The following is a 20779-nucleotide window of genomic DNA, read 5'->3' on the forward strand; positions in this document are numbered from 1 at the left end:
GAAGGTGCAAAAGTATACTGGCCGAACACTGTTTTCACTTTTTATAGTAATAAAATGAAAACACACTGAAATCGAATGGAGTACAGTAGCAATTACTCCATAATAATCTCCACAGAATGCTCGTGTTTCGAAATACTGCCACGAGGGAGCAGTTGAACTTTTTGTTGCATGACAAAAGTCGAATCACTTAAAGTTGCGCCAGTAAAAACTGTCAGCTCACACATGCTACTGCACTGCAACTTCAGTATGCCACCAGATGTGGCAACACATTCCACTGGATATGTGAATCTGGCTTAATACAAAAGGCAAGCCCTGAAAGAAGAGCTACATGCCTCATGAACAAAACGCCTTTTATGTTTATAACGAAACTCGTATGTAATGGCGAGACATATGAGAACATTCAAACTAATATTTCCTGGTAAAAAAAGAATAAATAAATAAAAAGCTCGTATAGCACTAGAAACCAGATTAAATGTACACACTATTTCAAAACAAAAGCGCTCAACTGGACTGCAGTCAGTATTATTTTAGAGAACATTTCAGTATTTTGCAATAGATATGTGCAAATGACTTCGAAATTGACATGTGGAATAATCAGGTCAACTGCCGGATGTTTGTGTAGCTCTGGCACTATATTTCGGCCACATAACTCGTTGCCTTCTTCAGGTGCTACCTGAGACTGCCGTGTTGGAGGATCTTGTCCAGTATTTACGCCCAGAGGGCGCTGGGTGCTCTCTTTGACGTCGGCGCCCGCCTGGCGCTGCTTGTAATGTGTTGTCTCTTCCCCAGTGCTCCCTCGGACGTCCGCGCCCGACTTGGGCGCTATTTGTGGCAGCTCTCTGAGGCCTGTCCTGTGTCGAGCGTTCCGTTCGCGGTCCGCGCCCGCCAGGTGCTGCTCCTGAGGTTTTGGCCCCTCCCTGGTACTCCCACGGACGTCCGCGCCCGGCTCGTCCACCAACTGTGGTCGTGGCAGCTGTCTGGGCCCGCCAGGTGGGCGCGGACGGCAAAGAGAGCACCCAGCGACCTCTGGGCATAAATACTGGATAAGATCCTACAACACGGCAGTCTCAGGTAGCACCTGAAGAGGGAAACGAGTTAACGTGGCCGAAATATTGTGCCAGAGCGACACAAACATCCGGCAGTAGACCCGATTATTCCACATGTCAAGATCTCGCCGGGAAAGCCTGAAGAGTGACTTTGAAATTCTTTTTTTGAAGTCTTCATTTTTTTTAAGACAACATGAGCATCATATTCATATTCTTGTGGATGTGGTTCGATTCCAGACTCAATTGGTCTCCTCACATCAAGTCCATTATTAATATTTGTCTCCCAATGATGAATATCATCAGTTCTTTAACTAGAGCTGGTTGGTGTACGAACCTCAATGTTCTGTTGACTAAGTGTAAGGCATTAATTTGGAGCAGGCTCGAATATGGTTGCATGGTACAATTTTTGGAATGCCAGCATCAAGTACATCCATCTGTAAATTAGATACTTTACAATATAGCTGCATCTGGGCTTCTTTTGGGGGGGGAGGGAGGGGGATGAGATTAATTATTACCAACGCACTCTTACTAGAGTGAATGGAAATAAAAGTTCACTTTAGGCGCCAAAGCTCGCCAACAAATATATATTAGGAAAAATATTGCTAATTAGTCATCCAATAATTAAGACATGTGAAATACTACACACTACATCTTGGATAACAATATTATATCGACCTCCACATTTTTTATTGAAAGCTTTCAGACCTTGTAACATCTGTCCAAAAGTATTGTAACAACAAGAAAATGGACTGCTTTTGTAACAGGAACAGGAACAGCTCACACTCATGTGGGGTTTGTGGATGTTTTGCAGTGTCATGACCAGCTCAGGGTTCATAAGGCTGTCAACTGTGTTAACAGAGAGCTGGGGGGGGGGGGGGGGGGGGTACTGTAGGCAGAAACTAAATCTCATATCTCTGCTGTGCCTGTTGGTGAAATTGGGAGGTGGGGTTACACTATTCATGGTCTGCACCTGAATAGGAGGGGGAAGGACAGATTAGTTGATCTTCCTGCAAAAAATGTAAGGGGGGCCACATGCACACAAGACAAGATACCTGTGATCACTGGAGTCAGAGGGACACATTTTTTAGGATAGAGTCAGGTTACAGACAGAGAGTTTTGAAAGAGATTAAAACAGAACAGTTCCATAATGTCTGTAGCAGTATCCAAAGAAATAAAATTTGTGTGTTTCATCAGAACATTAGAGGAGTGAAAAATAAGATACATGGGCTTCTTGTGTGTGTAGAAAATGGGGTAAATTTTGAAGGTATAGATGTTTTCTGTCTCACTGAATACCCTGTAACTGCAGGGATGGAGAAGTTAAATTTAAGGGATTACAGATTAGGATCTTATTCATGTAGAATCAACATGGAACAAGAGGAGTAGCTACTTACATAACAACTGGACACAAGTCAAAAATATTGAAACAAATAGTTTTTGTGTAGATCAGATCCTTGAAGTATGTGCTTGTGAGTTGCTACTGCAATATACTTCTATAGTAATTGCAACAATCTACAGATCCCATCAAGGTAACTTTCAGCTATTCATGAAAAATCTAGAGGCATTATTGAGCTATCTGTCAGACAAAAAGAAGCAGTTAGTGGTTTGTGGTTATTTTAATATAGATTTCTTAAAAGATATGGATAGGAAAAATGAGCTAGAATCTTTGTTCTGTTGTTTCAATCTAGTATCTGTTGTAAATTTTTCAACTCATCTGCACCAGGATAGTAGGTCACTTATCAATAAAATTTTCATAGATAGTGTTCACGTAGACACAATTAATGTGTATCCAGTTGTTAATGGGTATTTGATCATGATGCACAGTTATTGGAAATAACACATATAGGACCTTACACGCTTCAGGCAGGTTCATACAAGGCAGGGAGGCTTATTGATGTGAACAGGGTACAGAGTTTTAAGAGCAGCCTGTAAGAGGTAGTATACACAGAAAATAATGCTCATGCAAAATTCAATTTATTCCACCGTAAATTTGTCTCAATATTTGGGAGTTGCTTTCATGAAACGTTATCCAAAAAAGTCATTACAAAGTCAAGTAAGCCTTGGTTTACTAAGGGAATTAAGATATTGTTTAAGAGGAAGAGGGAAATATATGGACAGGCCAGAATAAGTCAGGATCCGACATTACTTGCTTACTACAAAAGATACTGCAAAATTTTAAGGAAAGCCATTAGGAAGTCGAGAAGCTTATGTGTTCTGACAGAAATTAATAATGTGGATAATAAGATTAAAACTACACTCCTGGAAATGGAAAAAAGAACACATTGACACCGGTGTGTCAGACCCACCATACTTGCTCCGGACACTGCGAGAGGGCTGTACAAGCAATGATCACACGCACGGCACAGCGGACACACCAGGAACCGCGGTGTTGGCCGTCGAATGGCGCTAGCTGCGCAGCATTTGTGCACCGCCGCCGTCAGTGTCAGCCAGTTTGCCGTGGCATACGGAGCTCCATCGCAGTCTTTAACACTGGTAGCATGCCGCGACAGCGTGGACGTGAACCGTATGTGCAGTTGACGGACTTTGAGCGAGGGCGTATAGTGGGCATGCGGGAGGCCGGGTGGACGTACCGCCAAATTGCTCCACACGTGGGGCGTGAGGTCTCCACAGTACATCGATGTTGTCGCCAGTGGTCGGCGGAAGGTGCACGTACCCGTCGACCAGGGACCGGACCGCAGCGACGCACGGATGCACGCCAAGCCCTTAGGATCCTACGCAGTGCCGTAGGGGACCGCACCGCCACTTCCCAGCAAATTAGGGACACTGTTGCTCCTGGGGTATCGGCGAGGACCATTCGCAACCGTCTCCATGAAGCTGGGCTACGGTCCCGCACACCGTTAGGCCGTCTTCCGCTCACGCCCCAACATCGTGCAGCCCGCCTCCAGTGGTGTCGTGACAGGCGTGAATGGAGGGACGAATGGAGACGTGTCATCTTCAGCGATGAGAGTCACTTCTGCCTTGGTGCCAATGATGGTCGTATGCGTGTTTGGCGCCGTGCAGGTGAGCGCCACAATCAGGACTGCATACGACCGAGGCACACAGGGCCAACACCCGGCATCGTGGTGTGGGGAGCGATCTCCTACACTGGCCGTACACCACTGGTGATCGTCGAGGGGACACTGAATAGTGCACGGTACATCCAAACCGTCATCAAACCCATCGTTCTACCATTTCTAGACCGGCAAGGGAACTTGCTGTTCCAACAGGACAATGCACGTCCGCATGTATCCCGTGCCATCCAACGTGCTCTAGAAGGTGTAAGTCAACTACCCTGGCCAGCAAGATCTCCGGATCTGTCCCCCATTGAGCATGTTTGGGACTGGATGAAGCGTCGTCTCACGCGGTCTGCACGTCCAGCACGAACGCTGGTCCAACTGAGGCGCCAGGTGGAAATGGCATGGCAAGCCGTTCCACAGGACTACATCCAGCATCTCTACGATCGTCTCCATGGGAGAATAGCAGCCTGCATTGCTGCGAAAGGTGGATATACACTGTACTAGTGCCGACATTGTGCATGCTCTGTTGCCTGTGTCTATGTGCCTGTGGTTCTGTCAGTGTGATCATGTGATGTATCTGAACCCAGGAATGTGTCAATAAAGTTTCCCCTTCCTGGGACAATGAATTCACGGTGTTCTTATTTCAATTTCCAGGAGTGTATATGGAACATTGTCAAACAGGAGACGGGGCAGCCTGACAGTGCACAGCATACCATAGCAATAAAGCTAAATGATGATGATGTGAGTGATAATTCGCAAGTTGCAAGAATTTTTAACAATCATTTTCTGAATGTAGTAGCAAAAATAGGGTTAAAGGGGTCAGTTGAAGAAGCAAAAAAATATGCTAAAAATGTCATTCCCCAGGACTTTGTTGTTGTTGTTGTGGTCTTCAGTCCTGAGACTGGTTTGATGCAGCTCTCCATGCTACTCTATCCTGTGAAAGCTTTTTCATCTCCCAGTACCTACTGCAACCTACATCCTTCTGAATCTGCTTAGTGTATTCATCTCTTGGTCTCCCTCTACGATTTTTACCCTCCACACTGCCCTCCAATACTAAATTGGTGATCCCTTGATGCCTCAGAACATGTCCTACCAACCGATCCCTTCTTCTGGTCAAGTTGTGCCACAAAGTTTTCTTCTCCCCAATCCTATTCAATACTTCCTCATTAGTTACGTGATCTACCCATCTAATCTTCAGCATTCTTCTGTAGCACCACATTTCGAAAGCTTCTATTCTCTTCTTGTCCAAACTATTTATCGTCCATGTTTCACTTCCATACATGGCTACACTCCATACGAATACTTTCAGAAATGACTTCCTGACACTTAAATCAATACTGGATGTTAACAAATTTCTCTTCTTCAGAAACGCTTTCCTTGCCATTGCCAGTCTACATTTTATATCCTCTCTACTTCGACCATCATCAGTTATTTTGCTCCCCAAATAGCAAAACTCCTTTACTACTTTAAGTGCCTCATTTCCTAATCTAATTCCCTCAGCATCACCCAACTTAATTAGACTACATTCCTTTATCCTTGTTTTGCTTTTGTTGATGTTCATCTTATATCCTCCTTTCAAGACACTGTCCATTCCATTCAACTGCTCTTCCAAGTCCTTTGCTGTCTCTGACAGAATTACAATGTCATCGGCGAACCTCAAAGTTTTTATTTCTTCTCCATGAATTTTAATACCTACTCCGAATTTTTCTTTTGTTTCCTTTACTGCTTGCTCAATATACAGATTGAACAACATCGGGGAGAGGCTACAACCCTGTCTTACTCCCTTCCCAACCACTGCTTCCCTTTCATGTCCCTCGACTCTTATAACTGCCATCTGGTTTCTGTACAAATTGTAAATAGCCTTTCGCTCCCTGTATTTTAGCCCTGCCACCTTTAGAATTTGAAAGAGAGTATTCCAGTCAACATTGTCAAAAGCTTTCTCTAAGTCTACAAATGCTAGAAACGTAGGTTTGCCTTTCCTTAATCTTTCTTCTAAGATAAGTCGTAAGGTCAGTATTGCCTCACGTGTTCCAGTGTTTCTACGGAATCCAAACTGATCTTCCCCGAGGTTGGCCTCTACCAGTTTTTCCATTCGTCTGTAAAGAATTCGTGTTAGTATTTTGCAGCTGTGACTTATTAAGCTGATAGTTCGGTAATTTTCACATCTGTCAACACCTGCTTTCTTTGGGATTGGAATTATTATATTCTTCTTGAAGTCCGAGGGTATTTCGCCTGTTTCATACATCTTGCTCACCAGATGGTAGAGTTTTGTCAGGACTGGCTCTCCCACGGCCGTCAGTAGTTCCAATGGAATATTGTCTACTCCAGGGGCCTTGTTTCGACTCAGGTCTTTCAGTGCTCTGTCAAACTCTTCACGCAGTATCATATCTCCCATTTCATCATCATCTACATCCTCTTCCATTTCCATAATATTGTCCTCAAGTACATCGCCCTTGTATAGACCCTCTATATACTCCTTCCACCTTTCTGCCTTCCCTTCTTTGCTTAGAACTGGGTTTCCATCTGAGCTCTTGATATTCATACAAGTCGTTCTCTTATCTCCAAAGGTCTCTTTAATTTTCCTGTAGGCGGTATCTATCTTACCCCTAGTGAGATAGGCCTCTACATCCTTACATTTGTCCTCTAGCCATCCCTGCTTAGCCATTTTGCACTTCCTGTCGATCTCATTTTTGAGACGTTTGTATTCCTTTTTGCCTGTTTCACTTACTGCATTTTTATATTTTCTCCTTTCATCAATTAAATTCAATATTTCTTCTGTTACCCAAGGATTTCTACTAGCCCTCGTCTTTTTACCTACTTGATCCTCTGCTGCCTTCACTACTTCATCCCTCAACGCTACCCATTCTTCTTCTACTGTATTTCTTTCCCTCATTCCTGTCAATTGCTCCCTTATGCTCTCCCTGAATCTCTGTACAACCTCCGGTTCTTTTAGTTTATCCAGGTCCCATCTCCTTAAATTCCCACCTTTTTGCAGTTTCTTCAGTTTTAATCTACAGGTCATAACCAGTAGATTGTGGTCAGAGTCCACATCTGCCCCTGGAAATGTCTTACAATTTAAAACCTGGTTCCTAAATCTCTGTCTTACCATTATATAATCTATCTGATACCTTTTAGTATCTCCAGGGTTCTTCCATGTATACAACCTTCTTTCATGATTCTTAAACCAAGTGTTAGTTATGATTATGTTGTGCTCTGTGCAAAATTCGACCAGGCGGCTTCCTCTTTCATTTCTGTCCCCCAATCCATATTCACCTATTATGTTTCCTTCTCTCCCTTTTCCTACACTCGAATTCCAGTCACCCCAGGACTTTAGGCCTTTAGAAATAGCACCAACATCCCCCACTGAAATTAAGGGAATTACAAATATACTTAAGAACAAGAGCTCATGTGGTGTTGATGGAGTCTCTAACAGAATTTTGAAGCGTTTTTCTAACTTAATAAGTGGAGTCCTTAGTGATGTATGTAATGCTTCGATGGCACAGGGAATTTTTCCAGACAGATTGAAATATGCAATTGTCAAACCTCTTCATTAGAAAGGGGACAGAAGTGACTTAAATAATTATAGACCAATCTCATTGCTGACTTCATTTTCTAAAATTTTCGAATAAATTATGCATTCAAAGGTAGTCTCACATTTAAGTGAAAATAATTTACTCAGTATGTCACAGTTCGGATTCCGGAACGGTTACTCGACTGGGAATGCTATCTACACATTTACTCATCAAATAGTACAAGCCCTAAATAACAAATTATCGCCAGTTTGTGTTTTTTGTGGTCTTTCCAAGGTATTTGACTTTGTGGATCATGTCACTCTTAGAAAAACTCAGGTTTTAAGGAATTGAAGGCTATACACACAGCTGGTCTGAATCATACTTAATGAACAGAAAGCAACAACTTGAGCTGAATAACACAAATAATGTTGGGAGGGGGGTAAATTCTAGTGAATGGCAAGTTATCACAAAGGGAGTCCAACAGGGTTAAATTTTGGGTCCTCTGCTGTTCCTTATTCATGTGAATGATGTCTCACTTAACGTTCAGCAAGCAGAACCGGTAATTTTTGCAGATGACACGAGTGTTATAATAAATCCCATTCCAGAAAAAGCAGCTGAAGATATTATTAAGTATGTCTTTCAAAGAATTATTAAGTGGTTCTCAGAAAATGGACTCTCCCTTAATTTCGAAAAAACTCACTATATCCAGTTCTGCACACCAAATAGAGCCATACCGACAATTGATGTAGCATATGAACAGGGCTCCATTAACAGGGTAGATTTTTCCAAATTTTTGGGTGTTCGCATTGATGACAACTGGAACTGGAAGAAGCATATTACTGAGCTTCTCAGACAATTAAGTTCAGTTTCTTTTGCTCTTCATATAATCGCTAGTCTTGGCAATAAACAGATCAGCCTCCTAATGTACTTTGCATATTTCCACTCAATAATGCCTTATGGAATAGTTTTCTCGGGTAACTACTCCCTTAGACATAAAGTATTGATTGCACAAAAGAGAGCAGTGAGAATAATTCGTGGTGTTCACCCAAGGACGTCATGTAGGCATCTATTCAAGGAGTTAGGTATTTTAACTGCACCATCAGGGTACATATATTCGCTAATGAAATTCGTTATAAATAATCCATCTCAATTCGCGAACAGTGATGTTCATACAAACAACACTAGAGGGAAAAATAACCTTTCCTATCCGTTATTGAAGCTGTTAATTGCTCAAAAAGGCGAACATTATTCTGCAACAAAAATCTTTGATGATTTGCCCAACAACATAAAGTGTCTGGCAGGTAGCAGGTGAAGTTCCAAATCTAGCTTAAAATCATTTCTTTTGGACAACTCCTTCTATTCCATGGACAAATTTTTGTTTCAGAACTGGTAAAATAAATAATAATAATAATAATTTGTGGTTCAAATGGCTCTAAGCACTATGGGACCTAACATCTGAGGTCATCAGTCCCCTAGACTTAGAACTACTTAAACCTAACTAACCTAAGGACATCACACACATCCATGCCCGAGACAGGATTCGAATCTGCGACCTTAGCAGCAGCGCGGTTCCGGACAGAAGCGTCTAGTAGCGCTCGGTTACAGCAGTCAGCTAATAATTTGTACCTCTAAATGTAGTTGCATGTGTAGAACTAAAAATTTCAGTAATATTAATATTAACAATATTCATGTGTGTATATATATATATATATATATATCTTGTAATCTGACTTGTTCCAATCATATAGACAAAATAATCGTCAAAATGATCTATGGAACATGACATAACTAAACTAAAGCCTCTGCACATTTTCTGCTCCAGTGCTTTACTTGGAATGTGGCGTATACACTGGCAGCAGCCATTATAATGTGATAGCCAACACGAATCTTCGAGAAAATGGCGCGAAGCGCTCTATACACTCAGTAATGGTTCAAGAATCGAATCACAAGGTAACGTTGGGTGTGCTATCCTATGTCCAAGAGCAGCATACGGTAAACCTCCTTTGTCAGCGTCTTCTTATATGGCGGTAGCAATGGCAATCATATAGGCCATGAAGCACTCTGTAACTCTAAAATGACGAAAGGTTTTTGATGATTTCTTACGTGAGAAGTATTCTTAGTACCATAAAGAGTAGTAATTGGGGTAAACACAGCAATAAACTTGTTATCGAAATAGCTGATCAGATAACTGAATGCTCTAGAAAAAATAAATCCATTAACTTCGGATTAATGCTCATGCAGATATTTTGTGTAACGAAACTGTAGACCAGTTGGCCAAGGAAGCTGCTCTATCTGGAATCTTTTTCGATATCCAATAACTTTCACAAACTTCATTCATCAAGTAAAAATGGAAGTCATATTGTAACTGGTAAAGGAATAGGATGCATCGACTATAAATAAAGGAAAATATGAGGGCTGTTCAATAAAGAATGATCGTAATTTTATATGGTCATAATTTCTCGCTCTGAAATTTAATCTTATGGTATGTGCAACAAACACACTGCAGTAGTTTCATTGTTGGGACTCCTGGTTCCCACCTGTGAGAGTCAGGCAAGGTCAGATCTGTTCAGTATCGTCTACCGCTAGAATGGAGGTAACAAGTGGGGAACAACATGCGACTTTGAAATTCTGCTTTCATCTCAACAAATCTTCAGCTGAGGCCTATACAATATTCTTCCTCACAACACAGCTCCTCAAGGCGGTTTAAAATTTTTAAGAGGGGAGACAATCAATTTCAAAGGAAAGTTGACCCGGTGCTCCAGTTACTGCTCTTATGGAAGAAACCATCTACACTGCTGCTGTCATTGTGAGAGAGGATCGACGAATTACCGTAAGATCATTTTCTGGAATGCTGGACCTTTCATTGGGTGACACCCACACGTTGGTGATAGAAAAAATACACATGACACATGTTTGTGCGCGATGGATTCCAAGACTGTTGATCCCCGAACAAAAGGACGTTATCGTGCAGGTCTGCATGCAATTAAAGTTGATGTTAGAGGAAGGTCCGGAGTTTCTTTCACATGTAATCACTGCTGATGAAACTTGGCTGTACCATTTTGATCCTGAGAGCAAACAGCAAAGCTCAGTGTGTAAATTTCCTTCATTACCAACCCCCAAAATAGCAAAAGTGGTTGCTTCTGCTGGTAAAGTTACGATCATCTCATTCTTTGATATCCATGGAATGGTTCATCAATATGTTGTACCTGCACACACCATCAGTAACTGGACAGTACTACAGGGATGTCCTGAAAACATTGCAAGTCCATATCAGGCGCAAAAGACCAAGTTTTCGTGAAGCAGGATGGATGCTGCTCCACGATAATGTGTCGCCGCATATTGCCAATGTTGTTGTTGAGTATCTTGCAAAAATCAACGTGAAGTGCATCCTTCACACTCCCTATAGTCCGGATTTAGACCCATGTGACTTTTTTCTGTTCCATAACATGAAGAAACGCCTTCGTGGGAGGCCATTATCAATCATCAGAAGCAGTGGTGAAGGCTGCGGAGGCGATTTTGAAAGACCTCTCAAAAATGGTTTCCAGCATGTATCTGAAGACTGGCAGAAACGCTGGGACAAGTGCATCTCATTTATGGGAGACTACTTTGAGAAGGACCATCAAAGTAATGAGGGTGAGTAAAGGCATATTATATAAAAAAAAAATTATGATCATTCTTTATTGAACAACTCTCGTATTATAGCTGGATACAATCTTAAATACCCAGATTACAGTGGTTTCACATGTCTGTATACAGCAAAGCAGAGCTATTTCTACAATCAGAATGGGATTTGATCACGGCATCTTCCCATTTATTTCGTTTAAATCTTAGGAATTTTGATACCTGAGATTGCAACATTAGTAATTCAATCTTCGCCTGGCCGAAGTGCGATCACGGTCATCTTATAACTTAGAATTCTTACGGTTCCATTCCCAACAATCATAACTGGTCTTCTAACAAAGAATGATACAGCAGTGCTTCATTGTCTGACACAACTTATTCTTGTGAGCAATTTTAGAATCTGGCCACAGAACTATAAACAAAGTGCAATCACCATTTTACTTAAGAAATCGTATATTTACAAACTAGTTTTTAGTTCAGAGTTTAGAAATAAAGCTTATCTTCATTTCCCTAATAGCTAAAAAATGTTTAGTTCTTTTAACGAAATACGTTCATGCCTGAGTATCTCATTATTACTGTTTAATGGCTAATTAATGTACTCACGCTGAAGCCAAATAAAGAAATAAAAATACCGTTAAAAAAACCAACAGTAATTACCGAGAGTCTTGTAGCCATTCTTGAAAGGTTTTCTGAGAGCGTGGAACTTGCGTAAGAAGAATAAGTATTAATCTTCGCACATGAATGATCGCCGATAACTATTTGCTTCCCGTCATAGAATTTGTGTGCTTGCTGAACTACAGCAAGCAATAATACTATAATGATATTTCTGCTTTGCGAAATAAACGCTGCAGTATTTTACGCCACTATTAACCAGCGATTGTCTTATGTTCGATAGCGCATCAACCCAATTGGTTAATGCTCAATGCAGTGCACGCCTGCGTAGTTTTCAGAAGCTGTGAAAAAAAATGGCTTTTGGGGAATAGTGTTGTTTGAGTGTTGTGGTAGATTTTTAAAATTATCGAAATAACACGTTCCAAAAAAAAAAAGAAAAAATTGTGGAGACACTTTAGGATAAAATGAGTAAATACATGTACTCCACTGCGAACTTAACAGACAAGGAGTTAAAGGACCAGGGAAACAGACTTTTCACGTTAAGGAAATACGAGGATGCAGTAAATTGTTACACGAAAGCCATCGTATGTGTTAATTCCATACTAGTCATAATTCTGCGTTCTTTTTGTAATAAGTTCTGCCTCATAACCATAGCTTACCAGCCCCTTTTCATAGGAAATCGTATTTGTTGTGTGATTGTAGAACAGTTATTGCTGTGATCACTGTTTTTACCCATACAAGCTAGGTGTGAACGAGATTCGTTCTTTGCCATCTGAAACTTAATATCGTGAGAAACACGTTGTATGTATTTTTCACCACAATTCATAGACGAGTAAGTTATTTTATTTTGGTGTAGAAGTTGGAGAAGTACACATACAGTAACGTCAGTATGTTGCACAAAAATAAGTAATATAATTCTAGTTGTAGACTTTCACCTGGAAACAGGAACTTCTTTATCCTAGTAAGGTTTTTTACCCTAAACAGTGCTTGGGGGGGGGATCTAAAAGTGTGTTTAATCATTTTCTATGCACTCATTCCACGATAAATTCCTGCAAGTGACAGCACATGTGAGATTTTTTTCGTCTTTTATTTGAAGTAGATACTACAGTTATTTTCTGGAACTAGTTATGTTGATGAGTATACCAAGTTTGATACGTGGTTTTTGTCTTCTGCAGAACGTTGTTGGGTGTATCCCACAGTATTACCTCAACTCAGCTGCTTGATACTGTGAGAAACCTCTTTTGAATATCTGCTTTACATGTCATGACTATGTTGAAATTTTTTGCCTCTTTAGTTCAATAATTTAAGGACGTTTCTTGCATCGGTTTCACTAGTATATGAAGTTATTTTTGTTCTGTTGTGATTTGTTTTCAATTACGGGTGCTTTCTCAGTATAACAAGTTTTTTTATAGGTTGCTGCTGATTGTTGCACAACATAGTCAGCCTACATTATGCATTTACGGGATCAAACTTGTCTCGTGTTGCTTGTTTTTGGTACTTAAAAGTATCTAAGTGCCATCTGTTTGCTGTGGCAGTATTTACTTCTATGCCTACCTGAATTTATGAGAATTGTGTTATTGGTATTGGTATTCAAGATATAATTCTGTGTTTCAGGGAAATGTTAAATGCATTCCGCTGTGAGATATATTGAGTTAACTTTGTTTAATGTTTTCATATATCTCATTAACTGCACAGGAGATTCTGCAGACCTGCACAGAAAGCTCTAGAGGTGGAGTAACATGCAATAAGAACTCATTTTTCAGCAATGCATATTACTTTGCTGTTGCAGAGGCATTATCAGTGACCATTAGCATACTGAGATTGGAAAACTTAAGAAAGTTGTGCAGCTTGTATCACTATGACATGATAGATATTATTAATATTTTTAAATGTTTTGTTACAGTCAGATACGGTTTATGATGACTAGTCCTGTCACGTGACTGTTTAACTGTTAAGTGTTATGGACATTGACAGGAACTCAGTTACAATGGAGGGGTGTCTCAGACCATCTTTTTATTTTTTACATATAAAACCAGTGTTTTGCTGAATACATATTTTCGTGTCTTCTTGTTATTCATTACACTTCTTATAAGTAGATTTTGTGGGAACCTGGATTTTTTTCAACAACACAGAATTTTAAACATTCAGACAAATAAAACAGCAGAATTTGCGGTTTTATTTTAATATGCATGTCACGAAAATAACAGTTGATAGTTGGCTCTGTACTCACTCACTGATTATGACCAGAGAGATATTGCAGAGTTGCAAAATAAGTAGTTGGAAAAACAGGCTTCATTTATGAGAAATTGGAATCAAAATCAGCTTTGAGTTTACAGCTCATTGTTTCAAAGTAGAGTGGCTATTGCATTCCATAATTCAATAAAGGGAAAAATTTTGCCACATTTTACCTATAAAAGAACAAGTAAAAGCTAATTACATAGTCATTTGAGGACCTGAATCATATTTCAGTCAGTTTCAACTTGCATGCACTTCATACAGACCTTACTAGAACACTCTAAACAGATTGGAATGCCACACTGTTGGCAGGGAAATGAGGAGAACAAAAGGCACGCAAGTTTAAAACTGTTCTTACTGTGTCTGTGGCCCATCTTGTATGTGAAGTACTCTCATGATGTCACTCAGCTGTGGAGGCAAACGTCCTATAGAAAGCATACAGTTCATATGATGCTTAGCAAGATCTTTTGCTAGAGTCTTCATGAAGATCAATCTCATTACATCTGCCTTTGGATAAGATTGATGTACCACATAAGAATTCAACTTCTTGGGCACAAAAGAAACCAGTGTCATGTCTTCTGTAAAACAATAAACAGTTGTCTTCATATCTCACTTCTTATTAAGTAGAAACTGGTGTGATAAATCATTTTTATTTCTCTCCAGTCTGCCAACAAATGAGACTGTTTTCAAAAGTACATTGACTAGTTCTACTGATGTGTACCAGTAGTCACCTGTAATATTTCTCCAGGTCTTTCCAATAGGCTTCAACAATAACAGGACAGTGTGTGTGGGAACAATGTGACCTTTCTTATAATTTCAAAGGGTACGAACATCGCTGCCTTTTCTGGAATAAATGTACACATTATACAAGTAATTTGTACAAGCATCAGTCAAGCACTGAATTTTCTAGCCATATTTTGCCAGTTTGTTTGGCATATACATTGTAAACCCACACCTTCCATAGAAAGGTACAAGTATTTCATTGACACACACTGTTGCACTTAAAATGTAGCAAAGTTGATGGTTTTTGATGAAATGCAGAAAAAATTTGTGAAATTGGTGCTGACTTGTCTACTCTTTCCTTCCTGTTGATCATATGGATTGTCAAATTGGAAAGCAGTTAATAAAAACAGGAATCTTTCTTTACTGGCAGTGGATCTGGAAACACCTCTGCCTGTCCCATTGGATACAGGTGAGCTGTAAAGTGATTCATTTCCCGATTTGAAAATAGCTGATTACACCAGTAGAACAGTTAGTGACTTCAACATCTTGTAGATAACATAAGCGATCATTTGTGTACGGTATTCTGATCTTAAATATTTTCGGGTTCGTCCATAGTATGATTTCATCTAACATATCGTAGGTAAAGAACAGTTTCCATACCTCCAAAAGGGCAGGGTTTTCTTTGAGTCTTTTCACCATCTGTACAGTCCAGGAAGCTGCTAGACAATATTGTGTTGTAATGTTCTTATGTTAGCTGGTAGCTGTTTTTTTCTCCAGTGGAAACATCTGTTCTTAGTGAAGAAGTAATTGTCTTCATCATCATCAGCTGTCATCTTCACCACTTTCTGTTTCCTGTTCTGAATTAGTGTCGTGATCACTCAAGCTCTTGAATTAGAGTCATTATCACTCTTATCAAAGTCTTTGTCTTAGGATTCACTGAGATGTTTAGGAAGAGCCACATCTGTCTTACGTAAAACACGTGCCGTAGAAGGTCCAGTCTTTCCTGCACGGAGAAATAGTGGCATTCAACAGGACAATGACACCCAAACATCATGGTATGGCTGTGAGACCTCTCAAGACCCGTAAATAAGAAACAAAGAGCAGCAACAATGCAAGAGTTCTGGCACATGTAGCTTGTCAACCAATGGGAAGGTAAGCAGAAGTTTCCATTTCATTTTGCAGGGGTGTGTGAAATATCACCAGACAAAAAGTTGTGGCGGTCTGAGAGACAGTCTGCAGTAGCTAGGGGTTAAAATTCCATGGCATACAGTTGGACAAGAAGTTAAATGGAGTAAAGGCATAAATTGGTTGAATTAACTAAAATATTTTAATACCAGTTCTCCAAATCATAACCAGACTGTCACTTTCTAACATAACATTGACCTCGGGCTGAGATGTAGATCAATATTTCACTGCATCTATGGTTTCAGTTCACACATGTTCGCTTTCCCAACTCGCAACCAAACTGCCACCTTACAACCTAACTTAGACTTGTCAAGGAAAGCGTCCAATTCCACCCATCTACACGACCCATGACATAAGTTTATTGTGTGTGACATTCTTGTGACACAGTGCTCTTGAGTTGGGTCAGCTTTGTAGATGGTGTTTTGTAGTATATAGGGCTCCCCTTGTGGAGTATATGTTCATGTTTGAAGATGTTTGTGTTATGTGTGGTATTCAGTAATGTGGCATTGTGTAATCATTCGGTGAAGTTGTTGGAAGTGTGTGCTGTATCATCGGTGAGTTATGTTGATTTATTGTTTCAGGTATTTATTGGTTTGTGTTTGTGGTGTGTATGATTAGATTTATGTGTTTTTTTGTGCATTGAACTGTAATAGTGTTGGCGGAAAAAATTAATAATTATTCACTCCATGTTGCCCTGGGCATTGGTATGATGGGAACAATAAGTTTTCTGCAGAGGTTCAGCTTAATTGGTGCCTATGTGATGTGTTGTATGTACTGAGTGTGCAAAGTTCACTAGAGTCCCAGTTTCTTGGACCATGGACCTCTGTATGTGGCCATGCAATCATGACAATGAGGGACGTGCTTTGAGATTTCTTAGCATAGCCGTCAGGGAGATTGTTTTACTTACATACTACTATTGTAATCGTTCATTTGTATGTCTTCGAGGAGTTATTTTGTTGTTTTCTGTGGTGGTGGTGGTGGTGGTTAGTGTTTAACGTCCCGTCGACAACGAGGTCATTAGAGACGGAGCGCAAGCTCGGGTTAGGGAAGGATTGGGAAGGAAATCGGCCGTGCCCTTTCAAAGGAACCATCCCGGCATTTGCCTGAAACGATTTAGGGAAATCACGGAAAACCTAAATCAGGGTGGCCGGAGACGGGATTGAACCGTCGTCCTCCCGAATCCGAGTCCAGTGTGCTAACCACTGCGCCACCTCGCTCGGTTGTTTTCTGTGGACTGTGCTATTTTCTTTCTTTCTTTCTTTTTTAAATGTGTGTGAATGGTTGCAGTTTTTGTTCGTTCCATTTCTTTTGGATGTTGGGTTTAGGAGTGGTATTGGGTGGGTTCGAGTTGGTGAAAGGGGGAGGGACGATGTTGGGGACGTTTGGATGATTTTGTTTTGTTTTTATTGTGTGTGTGTTTGGGGGGGAGGGGGGTTGTCATGGCCAACTTTATTGTTTTGTTGATGGATTTGACTGTTAGCAAATGTTTTGTTTTATTTCATTTTTAATGGATTATTTATGGTTTTTTGTTTTGGTGTATAGTTTATTTTAATTGCTTAAATGAATGAGGGCACTGGTTTTGGGTTTTTGATTTGTTTGTGGGGTTTTGGTATCGTTGACTTCATTGAGATTCAATTGCCATTCCCTGCACCTTGCGTCAATTCGTTGCAGATCCTCCTGCATTTCAGTACAATTTTCCATTGTTACAACCTCTCGTATACCACAGCATCATCTGCAAAAAGCCTCAGTGAATTTCCGATGTCATCCACAAGGTCATTTATGTATATTGTGAGTAGAAACGGTCCTACGACACTCCCATGTGGCACACCTGAAATCACTCTTACTTCGGAAGACTTCTCTCCATTGAGAATGACATGCTGCGTCCTGTTATCTAGGAACTCTTCAATCCACTCACACAATTGGTCTGATAGCCCATATGCTCTTACTTTGTTCATTAAACGACTGTGGGGAACTGTATCGAACGCCTTGCGGAAGTCGAGAAACACGGCATCTACCTGGGAACCCGTGTCTATGGCCCTCTGAGTCTCACGAACGAATAGCGCGAGCTGGGTTTCACACGACCGTCTTTTTCGAAACCCATGCTGATTCCTACAGAGTAGATTTCTAGTCTCCAGAAAAGTCATTATACTCGAACATAATACGTGTTCCAAAATTCTACAACTGATCGACGTTAGAGATATAGGTCCATAGTTCTGCACATCTGTTCGACGTCCCTTCTTGAAAACGGGGATGACCTGTGCCCTTTTACAATCCTTTGGAATGCTACGCTCTTCTAGAGACCTACGGTACACCACTGCAGGAAGGGGGGGGGGGGGGGGCAAGTTCCTTAGTATACTCTGTGTAGAGTCGAACTGGTATCCCATCAGATCCAACATATGTTGAGAATTCTTTTGTTGGATTTTGTAGATAATATTTGTTTCGGGGTGGTGCTGTTCCTCGTATTGTTGTGTATTTAGGGTGTCCCTGTCCTAAACCCCATACTGATTGCAGTTGTCCCATTAGTTTCATTTTATTGCTGGAGTGAAATATTCTTGTGTCATTCCATAAAAACACGGGAGAACTGCCGGATATCAATAACGTCCTGCCACGATATTTCGGCACAGAGTCTTCTGGCCATCTTCAGGTGAATGCCACTGTAGTAGTACTGGCGAGTACGTGCTGAGCTCCGCTATTTAAAGCCATACTGAAGTGACATTGCGCATGCGCTGCTCAGCGTGCGCGTTCATAACAACTCCGTGCGCTGTGCCTCACACCTTCCACGGTGAAAGCCTGGCGTATTGATATCAGGTCGATTTTCATCTTTATGCGGATAACTACGTCGACTCTGAAGTTTCTCTATAACAGGATTCCAAGCAGAGTTTAGCTGATAACCGCTATCTCGATTGATGAGAGTCTCGTTGTCAGACAATTGTATTTCCACAGATTCATTGCTAATTGAGCTCCAAAAGTTTGATGTATGTTGACAACATTTTTGTGTTGTCGTAATTCATGGAATTGTCTGTGGAAATACGATGTTCGGTGATTGCGGACTTGCTGGGTTGGAGAAGGCGAGTATGCCGTTGGTGTTCCACAATGCGTTCCTGCACAGTTCGTGTTGTTTGCCCTATATATGATTTGCCACATTTACACGGAATTTTGTAAACACCTGATTTATGCAGGCCCAGGTCGTCTTTAACGGATACCACCAGTGATGAAATTTTGGAAGGAGGGCGAAAGATGACTCTCACTTGATACTTTCTCAATATTATGCCTGTCTGTGAAGAAATATTCCCAATAAATGGTAGGTAAGCAGTCGACCTGAAGGCCTCTTCCTTTTCCTTGTTCCATCGTTTGTAGGTCTGCATCACTCTGTTCACTTGCCTAGTTGAAAAGCCATTCTTCAGAAATACTTTTTGCAGGTGTTCCAGTTCCGCTTGAAGACTGTAGGCGTCAGAGATGGTATGGGCACGGTGGATCAAGGTTTTGAGAATGCCCACTGTTTGTGCTGGATGGTGGCAACTAGTAGCTTGTAGATACAGGTCTGTATAAGTGGGCTTTCTGTACACTGAGTGACAAAGTGTGCCATCACTCTTACGTCGCACCAAGACGTCTAAAAATGGCAGACAACCATCTTTCTCTATCTCCATGGTAAACTTTATGTTTTCCTGTATGGAGTTCATGTGACGTTAAAATTCTTGGAGACAGTCCAGATCATGAGGCCTCACTATGAAAGTGTTGGCAACGTATTGCCAAAATACTATCGGTTTAAAAGTGGCAGAGTCGAGTGCTCTCTCCTCAAAATCTTCCATAAAAAGATTGGCCACCAGGGGAGACAAAGGACTCCCCATGGCGACACCATCAGATTGTTTGTAAAATTCATTGTTAAATATAAAATATGTAGAGGAGAGATTGTGCTCAAACAAAGAACGTGTTCCAACTTGTACGGCTGCCTTATGTATTCCCTGGCTGTTTGTTTTAAAACTTATAATTAAAAATCTGAGGAGTTTTTGTTTGAGTTCCTGTTTACAGAGGTCGTGGCCGCGTCTTGGTGGGAGTCAGCAAAATAAGTGTGGTGCTTTGTTGCAGAACTGTGCTTTCAAATTCTGAATTTCTTCTCTTTTATTCACTGCTACTTAACCAGCCTGTTTTGTAAGTTTTAATAATGTTGTGATTTTTATGTGGCTGTTTCTGGAATGCCATTTAATTTGTTATGAAATTGTAGGAGCAAGAGGAATGTTCACTACTAGTTGGCGGCTTTGGCCAGCAGCGTTAATGTTATGGTTATTGTCACATCACCTTTTGGTGCATGTATTCATACATTTGTTGTTAATTGACAAAGCCAATGAATTTGGAAAAAAAAGAATGATCCTTGTGACATACTGATCTGTAGCTTGACCTGACATGTAGGTTCGATTGGAAGCTGACATTCTGTTGTAAGTTGGCGAAGCCAATCAAAGCTTATGACTTGAATTGCTTCATTGGAAGTGTTCGGTTCCATCCTTCCGTTTTGGCCCTTGATGTAATGGCGTTGTGTGTGACGTCACTAAGGTTCGGTGTTTTTGAGTTGGTTCGTGTTTGTAGTTGTCATGTTGTTGCATTTCATGGTGCCATCTATCGGATGTGATGTGTTGAGTTTAAATTGTGCTATTGTGTTCATTTGAGTATTGGTTATAACTGTGGTAATGTGGATTTATTTGAGTCTGGTTAGTCAGTGCTGTAACATGGGTTTGGAAGTGTTTGATTTGTTTTCAGTGAGTTATGTTTTTTTTTTCCTTTTTTTATGTGTTGGTGAAACATGAAAAAAATTCTGACTGGAGGCAGACTTCCTGCA

At 40.7% G+C, this 20779-nt stretch overlaps 1 protein-coding gene and 1 long non-coding RNA gene across 2 annotated transcripts in view; one reads left to right on the forward strand and one right to left on the reverse strand.

Annotated features, from left to right (window-relative positions):
• Positions 1-11236: 11236 nt before the first annotated feature.
• On the reverse strand, positions 11237-12115 carry LOC124774882. Its single transcript, XR_007015569.1, has 2 exons — positions 11851-12115; positions 11237-11605 (listed from the first exon to the last, which is right to left on the reverse strand). It is a non-coding gene; the product is annotated as an uncharacterized LOC124774882 (long non-coding RNA).
• Positions 12101-20779, forward strand: part of LOC124774881 (E3 ubiquitin-protein ligase CHIP) — a 111519-nt gene continuing 102840 nt past the window's right edge. Inside the window, exon 1 of the mRNA XM_047249529.1 lies at positions 12101-12389. Within this exon, the coding sequence (XP_047105485.1) occupies positions 12270-12389 (120 nt within the window). The 5' untranslated portion in view covers positions 12101-12269. The remainder of the gene's footprint in view (positions 12390-20779) is intronic.

The sequence above is a fragment of the Schistocerca piceifrons genome, chromosome 2 (assembly GCF_021461385.2).
Source record: "Schistocerca piceifrons isolate TAMUIC-IGC-003096 chromosome 2, iqSchPice1.1, whole genome shotgun sequence".
In the NCBI taxonomy this organism is placed as follows: Eukaryota; Metazoa; Arthropoda; class Insecta; order Orthoptera; family Acrididae; genus Schistocerca; species Schistocerca piceifrons.